The sequence below is a fragment of the Pristiophorus japonicus genome, chromosome 5 (genome assembly GCF_044704955.1).
Source record: "Pristiophorus japonicus isolate sPriJap1 chromosome 5, sPriJap1.hap1, whole genome shotgun sequence".
In the NCBI taxonomy this organism is placed as follows: domain Eukaryota; kingdom Metazoa; phylum Chordata; class Chondrichthyes; family Pristiophoridae; genus Pristiophorus; species Pristiophorus japonicus.
The window spans coordinates 97,659,595-97,676,704 of NC_091981.1; the positions used below are offsets into that span (position 1 = coordinate 97,659,595).

The 17,110-nt window shown below is 45.9% G+C and overlaps 1 protein-coding gene across 1 annotated transcript in view; it reads left to right on the forward strand.

Moving 5' to 3' along the window:
* The first annotated feature begins 348 nt into the window (after window positions 1-348).
* The window catches only part of kdsr (3-ketodihydrosphingosine reductase), a 71,022-nt gene continuing 54,260 nt past the window's right edge, over window positions 349-17,110 (forward strand). The window contains exon 1 of the mRNA XM_070880795.1: window positions 349-677. Within this exon, the coding sequence (XP_070736896.1) occupies window positions 501-677 (177 nt within the window). The 5' untranslated portion in view covers window positions 349-500. The remainder of the gene's footprint in view (window positions 678-17,110) is intronic.

A 17,110-nucleotide genomic window follows, 5' to 3' on the forward strand; every position in this document is an offset into this window, starting at 1 on the left:
TGGGTTGCTCCACCTATTCGTCCATTTGAATTATGTTTTCTTGAGTCTGGAGATGAGAACTGGTCTCTTGGAAGTATCAGTTTTCAGTTTCGACTATAACGCATCCACACAACCGACCTCTGTCGTTAAGTTGGGAGGGTTGAGATTGCCAAGACACAAGGCAGGTGTTTCGACATCGATAATAATTTTGTAATTTAAGTGTGAGTTTATTTGAGTTTAATTAGATTTTCTGTTCAATTATTACTGCACTTGCGCAGCTGCCTTTCTGTTCGTGACACAGAGGCAACCACAGCAAAAGCGCAGCTGCTGGCGGAGCGGGGCTGCTGCGCACGCGCAGGGTGGCAGGTCGCCAGCTCGGCAGCTGATTGGTGCGCTGCCTTCGACCTCAAGTTTCTTGTTGTTTTTCCCCTCAGGGTCGCAGGGGCTCGGAGTCTTTTTTTAACTGCAGCTCCTCCTCTCTGGCTCTTTCGGTCACTGAGAGCGCTTGCAGTGTGTTATAAATGTTCTTCCTGGAGGAGGGCTATACTCTGTGGAGTGAGCTTTCAGGCTGGAGGCCGCTACTGTTCATCATGTTGCTGGTGGTTGGGGCCTTCATCGTGGCCTTCGTCCTGCTCTTGTACATGGTTTCCCCACTCATCAGTCCCAAGCCACTCAAACTGAACGGCTCGCACGTTGTGGTGAGTGAGAGCCTGGCAAATACAAGCAACAATGCGCGGCGTCTGCTGTGTCCCGGGAATGTGCTGAATCCCGGGGATACTGTGTGTCCCGGGAACGTGAGAAGAACACTGGGAGTGTGGGAAGAAGCCTAGGGATACTGTGTGTCCCGGTAATATGCTGAACTCTAGGGATACTGTGTGTTCCGGGAATGTGGGAAGAACCCCGGGGATACTGTGTGTCTGGGAATGTGGGAAGAACCCTGGGGATACTGTGTGTCCGGGAATGTGCTGAATCCTAGGATACCAGGTGTTCCAGGATTGTGCTGAATCCCAGGGATACTGTGTTTTCTGGGAATGTGCTGATCTTCGTGGATACTGTGTGTCCCGGGAATGTGTGCTGAATCCCAGGAATGCTGTGTGTCCCTGGAATATGTGACGAATGCTGGGAATACTGTGTCCTGGGAATATGCTGAACCCTGGGGATACTATGCCGGGAATGGGCTGAATCCTGGGAATACTGTGTCTCCCAGGAATGTGGTGAAACCTGGGGATATTGTGTGTCCCGTGAATGTGGGAATAATCCCGGGGATTCAGTGAGTTCCCGGGAATGAGCTGAATCCCGGGGATTCAGTGCGTTCCTGGGAATGAGCTGAATCCCGGGGATTCAGTGAATTACCGGGAATGTGCTGAACCCTGGGGATATTGTCTGTCCCAGGCATGTGCTGAACCTCGGGGATACTGTGTCGTGGGAATGTGCTGCACCCCGGGGATACTATGTGTAGCTAGTTGGAGGAGGAGTGAGTTCCGGAGACGTCGAGCCCTATAAAGGCCAGCGGGAGTTCGTGGTCAGCGAGCTAGTCGGAGGAGGAGTGAGTTCCGGGGACGTCGAGGCCTACCGGTGCAGCTACAGGGAGAAGGCAAAAAGAAGTAGAAAGAAATCGAAAGGTGATGTCACAGCCAAGGGGTAAGTGATTGGCTGGTGATTGGTAAGTAGCTTTTCTTCATCTTTTCGATATCAGTAAGTAACATTTAGCATTGTTGGCCAATTAAGTTAATCCAAGGGTTAAGTCATGGCAGGAGAGATCGAACGCGTGTTATGCTCCTCCTGGACGCTTCCGGTATCCCTGACGACTGTGTGTGCGGGAAGTGCATCCGCCTGCAGCTTCTGACGGACCGCATTGTGGCACTGGAGCTGCGGGTGGATGAACTCTGGAGCATCCGTGATGCTGAGAATGACGTGAATAGCACGTTTAGCAAGTTGGTCTTACCTGTAAGGGGTGGTTTTCAGAGAGTCAGCTTTCCCTACTGACCTTATATGAGCGGTTCCGAATCGCTCCCACACCCTTGGTTCTAGACACTGGAATTATGAAGGGACTGTGGCAGACTTGGACAGATAATTGGTTTCAAGGTAGGAAGCAGGTATGGCTTTATTGTGTTTTAAAAAGAAGTAAAAAGGCACACCTTTAATAACACACACAGAATATTAATACCAATACACACTGAGGGGATAACACATTGAATAAAATGTCAAATTACAGCCTGTGGGGAAAAGAATACAGCTTAAACTCTAAATGGAGTAAAGAGGAGAATGCAGATATATTTACACAAGTTATCCCAGCCTCCCCCCCCTCCCAATTCTCCTAACTAACTAAGTTATAGCTCTGGGGTTTCAGGGGCTATGCTCACCAATCCCCTTTTGACAGTTCCAACTCCGGGGTTCGCCTTATTTATCCCTGGGTTTCACCTTAGTTGTCCACGTTCTGTAGTCTGTACCCCTTGGTAGTGTAGGACCAGCTTGTAGAGTGGAAAAATCTTCGGTTTTGCCGGGTTGGTTCCAATTGACTGGTCGCGATGGTCAGAAACTTTCCGATAGTCGTTTTGAAAGCCTGTTTGCTGTCGTGGTGCTGTCCTTCTCGGTTTTAGAGATTCCTTTCGCCGATGTTTCGGGGTCCCACTTTTCAAGGCTGGTGTAGAACTTATGCAACAAGACTGCTAACTTAATAGTGTCTCTAGAAGCACACCTAACTGCCAGAACAGGCCTTCAATTATACTAAAACAGGCTTCCTTATCTTTGCGCCAAATCAGTTCTTGGGCTTTGTTTAAACTGTTCTGGCCATTGATTTTCAAATGTCTCCTTTGTCAGTGTTTTTGGTGGGCTCGTCAGCAGTAACTCGATTAGGGTGTCATAATGTGCTATCACTGGTTTTGCATTGTTTTAGGATTGCCCAGTTTCCTGACCATCTAGTAGGGCCCATGATTTCCATTGAGCTTGACTGGGTAATTTGATTATCTCTTAGGGGGTGAATTAGTGTTGCATAGTTCACCCCAGACAGTCTGGGATCCTTAATACACAAATTTGCTTCACCAAGGTTGGCCCCACCTCCTGTATTCGGTAACTCTTTTTCGCAGCCAAAATGTTGTAGAATCTTAAAATTGATATGCTCCTTCCATTAGATGTTTAGGGGATCTCAGGCTTCTGTAATTTAGGTCCATTTTGAATTCCCTTTCCTATGAGTCCAAACACTGGGGGTGGGGACCTCCATGAATGCATCCCCTTTTATCCCTTGCCTGCACCTTTAAACTCATATTTTAAAAGTCCAAAAAGCGGTTCTTCTCCTCTGCAGGGGAAAGGTACCAGGAATCTTTGCGAAATATTGGTAAATTCTACATACCGCAGGTAAAAGGTACATAGCCAGATAGGGAATGGGTGACCAAAAGGAAGAGCAGTGCAAGGAAGGTAGTGCAGGGATCCCCTGCGGTCATCCCCCAGCAAAACAGATACACCGTTTTGGGTACTGTTGGGGGGGGGGGGATATGACTCATCAGGGGAAGGGAGCAGCAGCCAAGTTCATGGCACCGTGGGTAGCTCTGCTGCACAGGAGGGCAGGAAAAAGAGTGGGAGAGCGATAGTGATAGGGGATTCAATTGTAAGGGGAATAGATAGGCGTTTCTGCGGCCGCAACCGAGACTCCAAGATGGTATGTTGCCTCCTTGGTATGAGGTTCAAGGATGTCTCGGAGCAGGTGCAGAACATTCTGAAAAGGGAGGGTGAACAGCCAGTTGTCGTGGTGCATATAGGTACCAACGACATAGGTAAAAAACGGGATGAGGTCCTACGAGACGAATTTAGGAAGCTAGGAGCCAAATTAAAAAGTAAGACCTCAAAAGTAGTAATCTCAGGATTGCTACCAGTGCCATGTGCTAGTCAGAGTAGGAATCGCAGGATAGCTCAAATGAATACGTGGCTTGAGGAGTGGTGCAGAAGGGAGGGATTCAAATTCCTGGGACATTGGAACCGGTTCTGGGGGAGGTGGGACCAGGACAAACCGGGCGGTCTGCACCTGGGCAGGACCGGAACCAATGTCCGAGGGGGAGTGTTTGCTAGTGCTGTTGGGGAGGAGTTAAACTATTATGGCAGGGGGATGGGAACCTATGTAGGGAGACAGAGGGAAATAAAAGGGAGTCACAGGCAAAAGATAGAAAGGAGAATAGTAAAAGTGGAGGGCAGAGAAACCCCAGGCAAAAAACAAAAAGGGCCACATTCCAGCAAAATTCTAAAGGGGCAAAGTGTGTTAAAAAGACAAGCCTGAAGGCTCTGTGCCTCAATGCGAGGAGTATTCGGAATAAGGTGGATGAATTAACTGCGCAGATAGCAGTTAATGGATATGATGTAATTGGCATCACTGAGACATCGATCCAGGGTGACCAAGGCTGGGAACTCAACATCCAGGGGTATTCAACATTTAGGAAGTATAGACAGAAAGGAAAAGGAGGCGGGATGGCATTGCTCGTTAAAGAGGAAATTAATGCAATAGTAAGGAAGGACATTGGCTTGGATGATATGGAAGGAGCTACGGAATACCAAAGGGCAGAAAACACGAGTGGGAGTTGTGTACAGGCCACCAAACAGTAGTAGTGAGGTTGGGGACAGCATCAAACAAGAAATTAGGGATGCGTGCAACAAACAGTTATCATGGGTGACTTTAATCTACATATTAATTGGGCTAACCAAACTGGTAGCAATGCGGTGGAGGAGGATTTCCTGGAGTATATTAGGGATGGTTTTCTTGACCAATATGTCGAGGAACCAACTAGAGAGCTGGCCATCCTAGACTGGGTGATGTGTAATGAGAAGGGACTAATTAGCAATCTTGTTGTGCGAGGCCCTTTGGGGGAAAAGTGACCATAATATGGTCGAATTAAGATGGAGAGTGAGAAAGTTAATTTGGAAACTAGGTTCCTGAAATTAAGGAAAGGTAACTTTGACGGTATGAGGTGTGAATTGGCTTGAATAGACTGGCAGAGGATACCTAAAGAGTTGATGGTGGATAAGCAATGGCAAACGTTTATAGATCACATGATGAGCTTCAACAATTGTACATCCCTGGCTGGAGTAAAAATAAAACTGGGAAGGTGGCTCAACCGTGGCTAACAAGGGAAATTAAGGATAGTGTTGGATCCAAGGAAGAGACATATAAATTGGCCAGAAAAAGCAGCAAACCTGAGGACTAGGAGAAATTTAGAATTCAGCAGAGGAGGACAAAGGGTTTAATTAGGAGGGGGAAAATAGAGTACGGAAGGAAGCTTTCCGGGAAGATAAACTGACTGCAAAAGCTTCTATAGATATGTGAAGAGAAAAAGATTAGTGAAGACAAACGTAGGTCCTTTGCAGTCGGACTCAGGTGAATTAATAATGGGGAACAAAGAAATGGCAGACCAATTGAACGAATACTTTGGATCTGTCTTCACGAAGGAAGACACAAATAACCTTCCGGATGTCCTAGGGGACCGAGGGCCTAGTGAGAAGGAGAAACTGAAGGATATCCTTATTAGGCGGGAAATTGTGTTGTGGAAATTGATGGGATTGAAGGCAGATAAATCCCCGGGGACTGATTGTCTGCATCCCAGAGTACTTTAAGAAGTGGCCCTCGAAATAGTGGATGCATTGGTGATCATTTTCCAACAGTCTATCAACTCTGGATCAGTTCCTATGGACTGGAGGGTAGCTAATATAACACCACTTTTTTAAAAAGGAGGGAGAGAGAAAATGGGTAATTATAGACCGGTTAGCCTGACATCAGTAGTGGGGAAAATGTTGGAATCAATTATTAAGGATGAAATAGAAGTGCATTTGGAAAGCAGTGACAGGATCGGTCCAAGTCAGCATGGATTTATGAAAGGGAAATCATACTTGACAAATCTTCTGGAATTTTTTGAGGATGTAACTAGTAGAGTGGACAAGGGAGAACCAGTGGATGTGGTGTACTTGGACTTTCAAAAGGCCTTTGACAAGGTCCCACATAAGAGATTGGTGTGCAAAATCAAAGCACATGGTATTGGGGGTAATGTACTGGCGTGGATAGAGAATTGGCTGGCAGACAGGAAGCAGAGAGTTGGGATAAACGGGTCCTTTTCGTAATGGGAGGCAGTGATTAGTGGAGTGCCGCAGGGCTCAGTGCTGGGACCCCAGCTCTTTATAATATACATTAATGATTTGGATGAAGGAATTGAGTGTAATATCTCCAAGTTTGCAGATGACACTAAACTGGGTGGCGGTGTGAGCTGTGAGGAGGACGCTAAGAGGCTGCAGGGTGACTTGGAGAGGTTAGGTGAGTTGGCAAATGTATGGCAGATGCAGTATAATGTGGATAAATGTGAGGGTATCCACTTTGGGGGCAAAAACACGAAGGCAGAATATTATCTGAATGGCGGCAGATTAGGAAAAGGAGAGGTGCAACGAGACCTGGGTGTCATGGTTCATCAGTCATTGAAAGTTGGCATGCAGGTACAGCAGGTGGTGAAGAAGGCAAATGGCATGTTGGCCTTCATAGCAAGGGGATTTGAGTATAGGAGCAGGGAAGTCTTACTGCAGTTGTACAGGGCCTTGACGAGGCCCCACCTGGAATATTGTGTTCAGTTTTGGTCTCCTAATCTGAGGAAGGACATTCTTGCTATTGAGGGAATTCAGTGAAGGTTCACCAGACTGATTCCAGGGATGGCTGGACTGACATATGAGGAGGGACTGGATCAACTGGGCCTTTATACACTGGAGTTTAGAAGGAATCTTGTATGTTAGATGCGGGAAGAATGTTCCCGATGTTGGGGAAGTCCAGAACCAGGGGACACAGTCTTGGGATAAGAGGTAGGCTATTTAGGACGTGGATGAGGAGAAACTTCTTCACTCAGAGTTGTTAACATGTGGAATTCCCTACCACAGAGTTGTTGATGCCAGTTCATTGGATATAAAACTATAGCTATGGCCCTTAGGGCTAAAGGAATCAAGGGGTATGGAGAGAAAGCAGGAAAGGGGTACGGAAGGAATGATCAGCCATGATCTTATTGAATGGTGGTGCAGGCTTGAAGGGCCGAATGGCCTACTCCTGCACCTATTTTCTATGTTTCTATGTACCGGGAATGTGCGAAGAACCCTGGGGATAGTGTTTCCTGGGTATCTGTTGAATCCCTGGGATACTGTGTGCACCGGGAATGTGGGATGAACACTGGGGCTACCGTGAATCCCGGGGATACTGTGTGTCCTGGGAATGTGGTGAATCCCAGGGATACTGTGTCCTGGGAATGTGCTGAATCCTGGGGATACTCTTTCCAGGGAATCTGTTGAATCCCTGGGATACTGTATGTCCCAGGAATGTGAATCTTAGGGATACTGTGTTTCCTGGGAATGTGCTGAATCCTGGGGATACTGTGTTTTCCGGGAATGTGTGCTGAATCCCGGGGAGACTGTGTGGTCCTGGAATTGGGGAAGAATCCGGGGATAGTGTGTGTCCTGCGAATGTGCAGAATCCTGGGGATTCCGTTTGTCCTGGGAATATGCTGAATCCCAGGAATACTGTGTGTCCCTGGAATATGTGAAGAATCCCGGGAATGTTGTGTCCTGTGAATATGATGAACCCCGGGGATATTGTATGTCGGGAATGTGCTGAATCCTGGGAATACTGTGTCCCTGGAATGAGCTGAATCCCGGGGATACTGTGTGTCCCGGGCATGTGCTGCACTCCAGGGATACTGTGTGTCCCGGGAATGTGGGAAGGACCCTGGGGATACTGTGTTTCCTAGGTATCTGTTGAATCCCTGGGATACAATGTGTCCCGGGAATGTGCTGAATTCCAGGGATACCGTGTGTCCCAGGAATGTGCTGAATCCCGGGGAGACTGTGTGTTCTGGGAAGGTGCTGACTCCCAAGGATACTGTGTGTCCCGGGAATGTGTATAAAACCCCGGGGTTACTGTGACGGTTTCGTGAGACAGTCACTGTTCTGTAAACAGAAGAACCACCAGGAACCGAACACTTCCCGGGAGAGAACTATCTGGGGATTCCTGCTTCAGGACTAAAACTATTGGAGCTGCAGAGTGCTTCAGCTGGTGCTGCTAAATATGTTGTAAGCCACAAGAAACTTTGCCTTAAATTATTACTTTAAGAAGAAAATGTCTCTGCTTTCCCTCTCCACCACTTTTTCCACTAATTTATTTTTATAAATTATTTATAAGTAATGTTCTTTATTTCACCTGTTACTATTGTTCCTATTTTTAAAAAAAAATGCAAATCTGTACTTTCCTCTTCTGTTTTTTGTATCTCTGGCTTAATATTGACTCTAAAGATGGTTATTTTTTTCCATTAGTTCGATTCAAGATATGATAGTCTGTCCTGGTCATGTCATTAAATGTGTTGGCACTCTTTGTTGCTCCTTCTTCCCACATTCATTGGCCCCAAGTTTCCACATGATTTGCTCCTGATTTTTAGGAGCAACTGGTGTAGAACGAAATATCTTAGAAATCGGAATTCTCGCCATTTAGTTTGCTCCAGTTCTAGTCAGTTAGAACAGTTTCACTTTGGAACAGAATTTTTTTTTCAAAAGGGGGCGTGTCCGGCCACTTACGCCTGTTTTCAAAGTTTCATCAGTGAAAACTTACTCCAAACTAACTTAGAATGGAGTAAGTGAAGATTTTTGTACGCTCGAAAAAACCTTGTCTACACTTTAGAAAATCAGGCGGAGGTTACACATCAGGCGTAGGGAATGGTGGGGGGGGGGGGGGTGTTTAAAGGGAAGTTTACAAACATTAAACACTTCAGTTTTACAAATAAAGAGTCATCATCAATAATAAATGATAAATACATCAATAAATCAACCAATAAATCAATCAAAAAAAAATTAATAAATAAAACATTTTCTACTTACCGACTGCAGCACCGGGAGCCCTCCAACAGCGTGCTGGGATGCCCCCCTCAGTGTGTCTCTGTCAGTGTCTCTATCTCTCTGTCTGTCTGTGTGTCTCTTATTCTCTGTCTGTCAGTGTCTGTGTTTCTGACAGCGAGGGGAGAGGGGGAGGGGATGGGGAGATGGGGGAGGGGAGCGGGTGTCGGGTCCGGTCCGGAGGCGGGGGGGGGGGCGGGGGAGCGAGAGGGTGTCGGGTGCGGTCCAGAAGCGGGAGTCGGGTCGGGAGGAAGCAGGAGCTGGCCGTGAGAGGAGCCTTATTCACGCAGCCCCAGTGAGGCCATTCGGCCAGGGCTAGGGGCTGCGTGCTTCGGGCCCCTCCCACACAGTTTCGGGCGCCCGGAGCTACTGCACTTGCGCGCCCACTGTAGCGTGCATGTGCAGAGGTCCCGGCACTGTTTTCAGCAGAGGGACCTGGCTCCGCCCCCTACAGCTCCTGCTGCGCTGCGCCGAGGGCCAGAGGATCTGCAGGGAGGTGGAGAATCTTGAGGGTTTTTTTAGGCGCACTTTGTGGCGCGAAAAACGGGCGTCCAGGTCGGGACTGCATCGTCCTAGGCGCGGCTCGAAACTTGGGCCCTTTCTCTCTGCATGTGCAGAAGTACCAGGCCTTTGATATGCACTTGCTCTGAAGGGCACAGTTCAATTTAACAACCCACTGTGTGTAGGATTGTGGTGTAAGGTTTGCACCTTTTCAGGTTTGTTGGACTTTGTGGAGCATGAATTGTGCTGATATATTTTTATTTTCTAATTGAGATGAAAGTTCTGAAATGAATTGTTTTCATATTGTTCGAACATACTTTTTGGTGTCAGTAATTAGTGATGAGCACATTCTGAGCATAATTCCCTCAACTTAGATTAGAGAAATATAAATGTCTGTCAAGCTAAACTTTGATCTTTAATAGTAACAAACCATGTTCGATTAGCTTCCCTTTTTACTATAAAAGGGATATCCGATCTGCAATGGTTGGATTCAACTTTGAAGAGAGAGAACAATTTTTTGAAATTTTTCATATTCCAAAAATTATTTTAAATGGTTCAGACAGTTCAATTATAAGATTTTATAAGTAGCAGCACTGGTGACAAGTGTAATGAACAGTTATTTCACTCTGTGAAAGATTTCAAGTTCCTTGTAACCACAATGGGCTCAAGTTTCGGCCTGAGTTGCTGCTTTTTTTTTTGGAGCGACTAGTTTAGAATGGAGCATCCTAGAAATTGCAATTCTCGGCATTTAGTTTGCTCCAGTTCTAGTGAGTTAGAATAGTTCTATTTTAGAACAGATTTTTTTTCAAAAGGGGGAGTGTCCAGCCACTAACGCCTGTTTTGCAAGTTTAGGCAGCGAAAACTTACTCCAAACTAACTTAGAATGGAGTAAGTGTAGATTTTTGTATGCTCAGAAAAACCTTGCCTACACTTAGGGAACAAGAGAGGGGGGGGTGCAGGGGGTGGTTTACAAACATTAAACACTTCACTTTTACAAATAAAGAGCCATCATCAATAATAAATGATAAATAAATCAATAAATCAACCAATAAATCAATCAAAAAAAAACTAAAATAAAAAATAATAAAAAAAATCACCCAATAAATAAAAAATTATTTCTACTCACCTACTGCAGCACCGGGGGTAAGAGAGTAGGGGGGGGGGGTGGAGAAGAAGAACGGGGGTGGAGGGAGAGAGACGAAGACGATGAAGCTGGGCCCCGCCGAGGACTTAAGGCGGGGCCTGCACGCAGCCAATGCCAGGCTGCCGACGCAGACGACTCTTCGGGCGGGGCCCGCCCCAGCGAGAGGCTGGGCGAGCGGGACCGCCGCCGAGGTAAGATGCGTCAGGCCACTCGGCCGGGGATAGGGGCGACGTCCCTTCAGCCTGGGATAGGGTGTCACCCCAGAGACAGGACGTGCTGGGAGGGCCGGGAGCTACTGCGCATGCGCGCAGCTGTCAGCACTGTTTTTGGCACAGGGCTGTAGCTCCTGCTGTGCCACGCCGAGGTGGAAATGGGCAATGGGCCTGCAGGTATTGGAGAATTGCGAGGTAAGTACTCGGCACAATTTTTGTTCTATAAATTAGGCACACCTCTCCGATGTGCGCCGTTCTAGCGGGCGTCTGAAACTTGAGTCCTTGAAACTTGAAACTTGAGTTGCTTTAAACATTGATGGAACAACATTAACATATATTTGGTACTGTAATGTTGTATTCAATGGACTAATTATATTGGGTTAATGTGCCTCCTGGAATTGAGTATCAAGTAATACTTCACAGGAAAAAATATTATAACTAATTCCCTGGTCATTTTGAAATTAAAACACCGTTGTGATTTGTTCTAAAATCATTGTCTACTTGTCTGACGCCGATCTGAGCTCATCTATCATTGCGCTATCCTGCTTTTCTCCTTTATCTTCACACACTCCTATTCCTGGTCCCCACTATTTCTGCTGACATTCTTCCTTCCTGACGCATTGCACCACACCCCACATAGTTCCAATTCTCATCTATTGCTGTTTCTGTTCTTCCATCACCCAGGTTCCTGTCTGTCGGACACATTGCCTCCCTCTATCGCAACTTGAATATTCTATGGTACGTCATTGCGGTACATGCACTGGCTCTACCCAAACAGCCATCGAAGTTGCTTAACCTCCACCATGGTGTACGCCTTGCCTGTTTGCACCTTGGGTGCTATTTTCCAATCTGTTCGCCATCCCCATCTCCAACTCCCACATTCCCTCTGATTTCACATCCCCTACAAAACCCACATGTTATATAGAACTAGAACCAATTTCAAGTTTGAAGAACATAAATCAATTTGCATTGAAAAAGACACCAGCAGCAGACACATGCTAAAAAACATGTTATTTAGAATTATTTAATGATCAAGATTCAACTTCTGTCAACCCTGCAGAGAATGCATAACGTCATGTCAATATATCATGAACTTAATGCAGTCTTTTTGTGGGCATGGCAAGTACTATCATTTAAGTGCACCAGAAAACTCTACCTACCCCACACTATTTGCTAGCCTGACGTCACTCTCCAACTTTTGTAGAATCACCCAATCTGCACTGTTTAGTTGGTGGCATTTTGTTTTATTCCAATGTGTACTTGGCATAAACAGTATCAACCACTGTGTTTATCTGTGGCTTCTTGATGCCAAGTTAAAAATTTATAACTGGTATCAATGGAACTTAAATATCAGTCTGTTGTAACAATGCCAAGGAATGAGTCACTTCCATATGCAATTTTTTTCCCTAATCTCCCAAGGTTTACACCTGGACTTCAGTTGAAGGGACAATCTGGATATCAACCTTATTTTCCTGAAAGACACACCATTGTCAGTAAGGGATGTCAAGATGCAACATAGAGGAAAACACTACCGGTTTTCTCTCCCATCACTAAGCTAGTTACCCCAACTTCCTTTTAGGAGCACAACATTCTGGTCAGTCAGCTACTTGACAACTGGAAGAAGGTAAAGAGAAAGTTTCAGTTAATTCAAGAATTTTAATCTGGGTTCACACTGGTGCAGAAAATCACAGCACTATCAAGTCACCTTTAAAGGGCACTCGAGGGACAATGTGGAAGTGTTGCACCCCACCCAAAATCAGTGTTCATTCTTCAGTTTTCCAAAGCAAATTACATATCAACATATTCTCAAATCTATGGCAACTCTTTCTTCCCCTAACCTCCATTATCATCTGTACTTCACATCAAAAAGCAAGTTCTAAGCAAAATCAATTACGGTTGTTCGTAATTAATTCTATGGCTCAGCAGAAGAAAAACATTTTAAAGAAACACAAATTGGGCAAATATTCAGAAGTAGGAAATGTTAACACACTATTGGTTAGCAAAGAACTATAGAAATTTACAACACAGAGAATAAGGGACTTAAACAGTAAGTAACATGAATGGCAAACGTGCAGTTGGGAGGCAATGACATTCAAAACATTGCAAGGAGAAATAATGAGAGTTTGTTAGAGATTTAAGGCAAGCTGTCCAGACATGAAGTAATGACAGTAGTTTTGAAATAGGCAAGAACAATGTCTAAAGATAAAGAGAGGTCAATAGTGTTTGCAAGCTTAGGGCCAAGAAGGGGAAGCAGGTTGGAAGGAAACTGAGGGAGTGGGCAGTGAATTTCAGCAAGAAAAGGAGTTGGATAAGTGCTGCAAAGGGAATTGGGGGGAAGAAGATAGAGTGTGATCATGTAGAAAAGAGATGGATGAGAGATTTAAAAAGGCAAGGGGGCAGGATGAAGGTACTCAGGTTCATGGAATCAGTAGCGAGGACAAGTTTGGGATTGTACTTGGCATCCAGTATGACCCTAGAGTAAGAAGAGAACTTGACTGCTGAGAAGAAAAAAACATTGCCAGTTCAGTCAGATTAGGCGGTTAACAACAGCAACTTGTATTTATATAGCACCTTTAACATAGTGAAACGTCCCAAGGTGCATTATGAAACAAAATATTTGACACTGAGCTGCACAAGGACAAATTAGGGCAGATGACCAAAAGCTTGGTAAAAGGTTTTAACGAGACTCTTAAAGGAGGAAAGAGAGGTAGAGAAGTGGAGAGGTTTAGGCAAGGAATTCTAGAGCTTAGGGCCAAGGCAACAGAAGGCCACCAAAGGTTGAGCGATTATAATCAGGGATACTCGAGGGCAGAATCAGAGGAGCGCAGACATCGTGGGGGATTGTGGGGCTTGAGGAGATTAGAGATAGGGAGGGGTGAGGCCATGGAGGGATTGGAAAACAAGGACGAGAATTTTGAAATTAAGACATTCCCTAACTGGGAGCCAATATACGTCAGCAAGCACAGGGGTGATAGGTGAGCGGGAGTTGGTGCCAGTTAGGACACGGGCAGCCAAGTTTTGGATCACCTCTAGTCTACGTAGGGTAGAATGTGGAATAGTCCAGTCGAGAGGTAACAAAGGAATGGATGAGGGCTTCAGCAGCGGATGAGCTGAGGCAAGAGCAGAGATGGGCAATGTTATGGAGGTGGAAATATGAGGTCCTAGTTATGCTGCCAATATGTGGTCAAAAGCTCATTTGAGGGTCAAATATGACACCAAGTTGCGAACAATCTGGTTCAGCCTCAGACAGAAGTTGGGAAAAGGGATGGAGTCAGTGGTTAGGGAACAGAGTTTGTGACCGAAAACAATGGCTTCGATCTTCCCAATATTCAACTGGATGTCGGACAAGCAGTCTGACAATTTAGAGACTAAGGAGGGGTCGGGAGAAGTGGTAGTGAGGTAGAGCTGGTAATCATCAGCGTACATGTGGAAACTGATGCTGTGTTTTCGAATTATGTCGCCAAGGGACAACATGTAGATGAGAAATAGGAGGGGGCCAGGGATAGATCCTTGGCGCACACCAGAGTAATAATGTGGGGGCGGGAAGAGAAGCCATTGCAGGAGATTCTCTGGCAACGAGTAGATAGATAAGAATGAAATCAGGTGAGTGCAGTCCCATGATGGTGGAGAGGCATTGGAGAAGGATAGAGTGGTCAACTATCTCAAAGGCTACAGACAAGTCAAGAAGGATGAGGAGGGATAGTTTGCCTTTATCACAGTCACAAAGGATGTCATTTGTGAGTTTGATGAGAGCCGTTTCGATACTGTGGCAGAAGCGGATTGGAGGGATTCAAGCATGGAATTGCAGTAAAGATGGGCACGGATTTGGGAGGTGACAAGGAATTGAGAGGAAAGGGAGGTTGGAGATGGGGTGTTAGTTTGCAAGGGCGATGGGGTCGTGGGTTGGTTTTTTTTGAGGAGAGGAGTGATGACAGCAGGTTTGAGGGAGAGGGGGACAGTACCCGAGGAGAGAGAACCGTTAACAATGTCAGCTAACGTGGGAGCCAGAAAAGGAAGTTGGGTGGTCAGCAGTTTGGTGGGAAAAGGATCAAAGGAGCAGGAAGTGGGTTTCGTGGCCAGGATGAGCTCGGAAAGGTCATGATGGGAGATCGGAGAGAAACTGGAGAAAGATGCGAGGTCAGGGCTAGGGGGATCCTTCGAGGAAGTTTGGCCCGGTGGGCTAGGGGAAGGAAGGGAAAAGGCAGAGGCAGCCGAATAGATGGTTTCAATGTTGAGACAAAGAAGTCCATGAGCTCCTCACACTTATTATGAGGGTGGAGACTGGGGAGAGGTGTTTAAAAAGACAGTTAGCAGTGGAGAATAAAAGCCGGGGTTTATCTTTACATTCCAGAATTTTGGCAGACGAGAGCAAGATCCGATAATGCTTTACGATCTCCAGTTGGATCTGGCGGTGAATGGCTAAACCATATCCGTTCAAGTCTGCGACCCTTGGAGCGAAGATCAAGAGTGTACCAAGGAGAACGGCCAGGGTGAGAGAGAGTAATTGTTTTAACAGGAACTAGGGCATCAACGGTGGTGGTGAGGGTGTGATTGAGCAGATCAGTAGCTGCAGAAATGTCATGGTGAATGGAGGGCCAAAGGCTGGACAGTTGGGAGCTCATAAATGCAGTTATGAGAATCTAGAGAGTTTTTTTTCCGGGGCGGATGCAGAAGGAAGTAGGGTTGGGGGGCGGGGTGGAAGGGAGATGTGGGTGGAGAGCGTCAGAGATGGCCTTATCAGCGATTGACACGATGTTGAGTAGTGAGGCCACGAGAGATGGCAAGGTCGAGAGAGTGGTCGTAAATATGGTTTGAGGAGTTTATATGGAGGGAGAGATTAAGGGAAAATAGGAGGCGAGTGAACTCAGAGGAGAGAGAGCATGATGAATTGAGATGGAGGTTGAAATCACCGAGGATAAGAAGTCGTTCGGGACAGAGAAGGAAAGCAGTGAACAAATATCGGTAATATAATTTTTATGGTACTTGGGTGGGCGGTAGAGAACGAGAATTTTAAATGAGAGGTGAGAGGGATGGAATAAGGTGAGATGTTCAAAGGAGAGGATAACGGGTGTATATTGTATGTATAATTTAGTTTGCGGCCCACGTATTCGAGTCCATGGAGGTGACTGTTGCATTAGGGAGTGACAATCTAGGATTTGTTAGGGATGTGTACAACTACTAAGCAGGTCAACAGATACACCAATATTGGTACAAGTAGTACAAGAGGAGAGGGTGTCATCTGGTGAGAATTGGGAAGTAATTTTGGTTCCTCCCCTGGGGACAGTACGAGGCTGGAATGTTTAAAGCTAACGGGGTGATGCGTATGATGAGAAAGAAGAAGAAATGGTTCGAGAGATGGCTTTGTCAGCGATCGAGATTCTGGAGGAAGAGAGGCTGTACATGACGACAAGGGAGATACAAAAAAAAACACATCAGAAGACAGGGCAGTGTAAGGTTGAAAGTTGGCAAGTTGTATAGGCTGAGCGAGGACTTAAAGGAGAACATTTAAACAAGGAAAACACTGAGGGGCCAAATAATCAAAATTTCTGAAGATAAGTACCATACTGCATCTGTGGTTGTTCAGCCAGGGGACATGGTGAACCATACACACTAAATGGCACAATTTTAAAGTGGGTGCAAGAACAGAGAGACCTGGGGTGCTTGTGCACAAATCTTTGAAGGTGGCAGGACAGGTTAATAAAGCAGTTCATAAGGCAATATGGGATCCTAGGCTTTATAAAGAGAGGCAGAGTACAAAAACCAGGAAGTTATGCTGAACCTATAGAAAACACTATTTCGGCCCCAGCTGAAGCATTGTGTCCAGTTCTGGGCACCATACTTTAGGAAGGACATAACGGTTTTGGAGAGGGTAAGAAGAGATTTACTAGAATGTTTCCAGGTGTAGCGGGTTAAAAAACGGTCACTAGAGTGGAGACAAACCGAGAGTCAAGAATAGAGATACTGAAGGTAGTGAATTGATCTGACATGTAAAATGGTCCAGATTAAGAGGGCTTATCAGTATTAGGAGATTCTGAGGAATCAGGAGTTCTTCTGTCTTACGGTATGGATTGTAATATTGACCGATAATGTATAACCCGCTTATATAAATAAAGCGCACTCATACACTCACTTACATTGGGCTACTAAGAGGAGAATAGCGAAGCCTGATGGGTAATGAACCATCTGTTGGATTAACCTTAGAACACGCATTCAGTACAGAACAAGGACACACACGTTTGGGAACATAGTGACTGGTAATTTTGACTAGAGTCTAGGGAGAGGGATAAGGAGGCACCACCCTGGAAAACAAAGTTAATCAATACGTCATGAGAAACTGAGGCAAAGTTGACACCATAAGAGATGGCCAGGTGGGTGAGAACCACTCCGA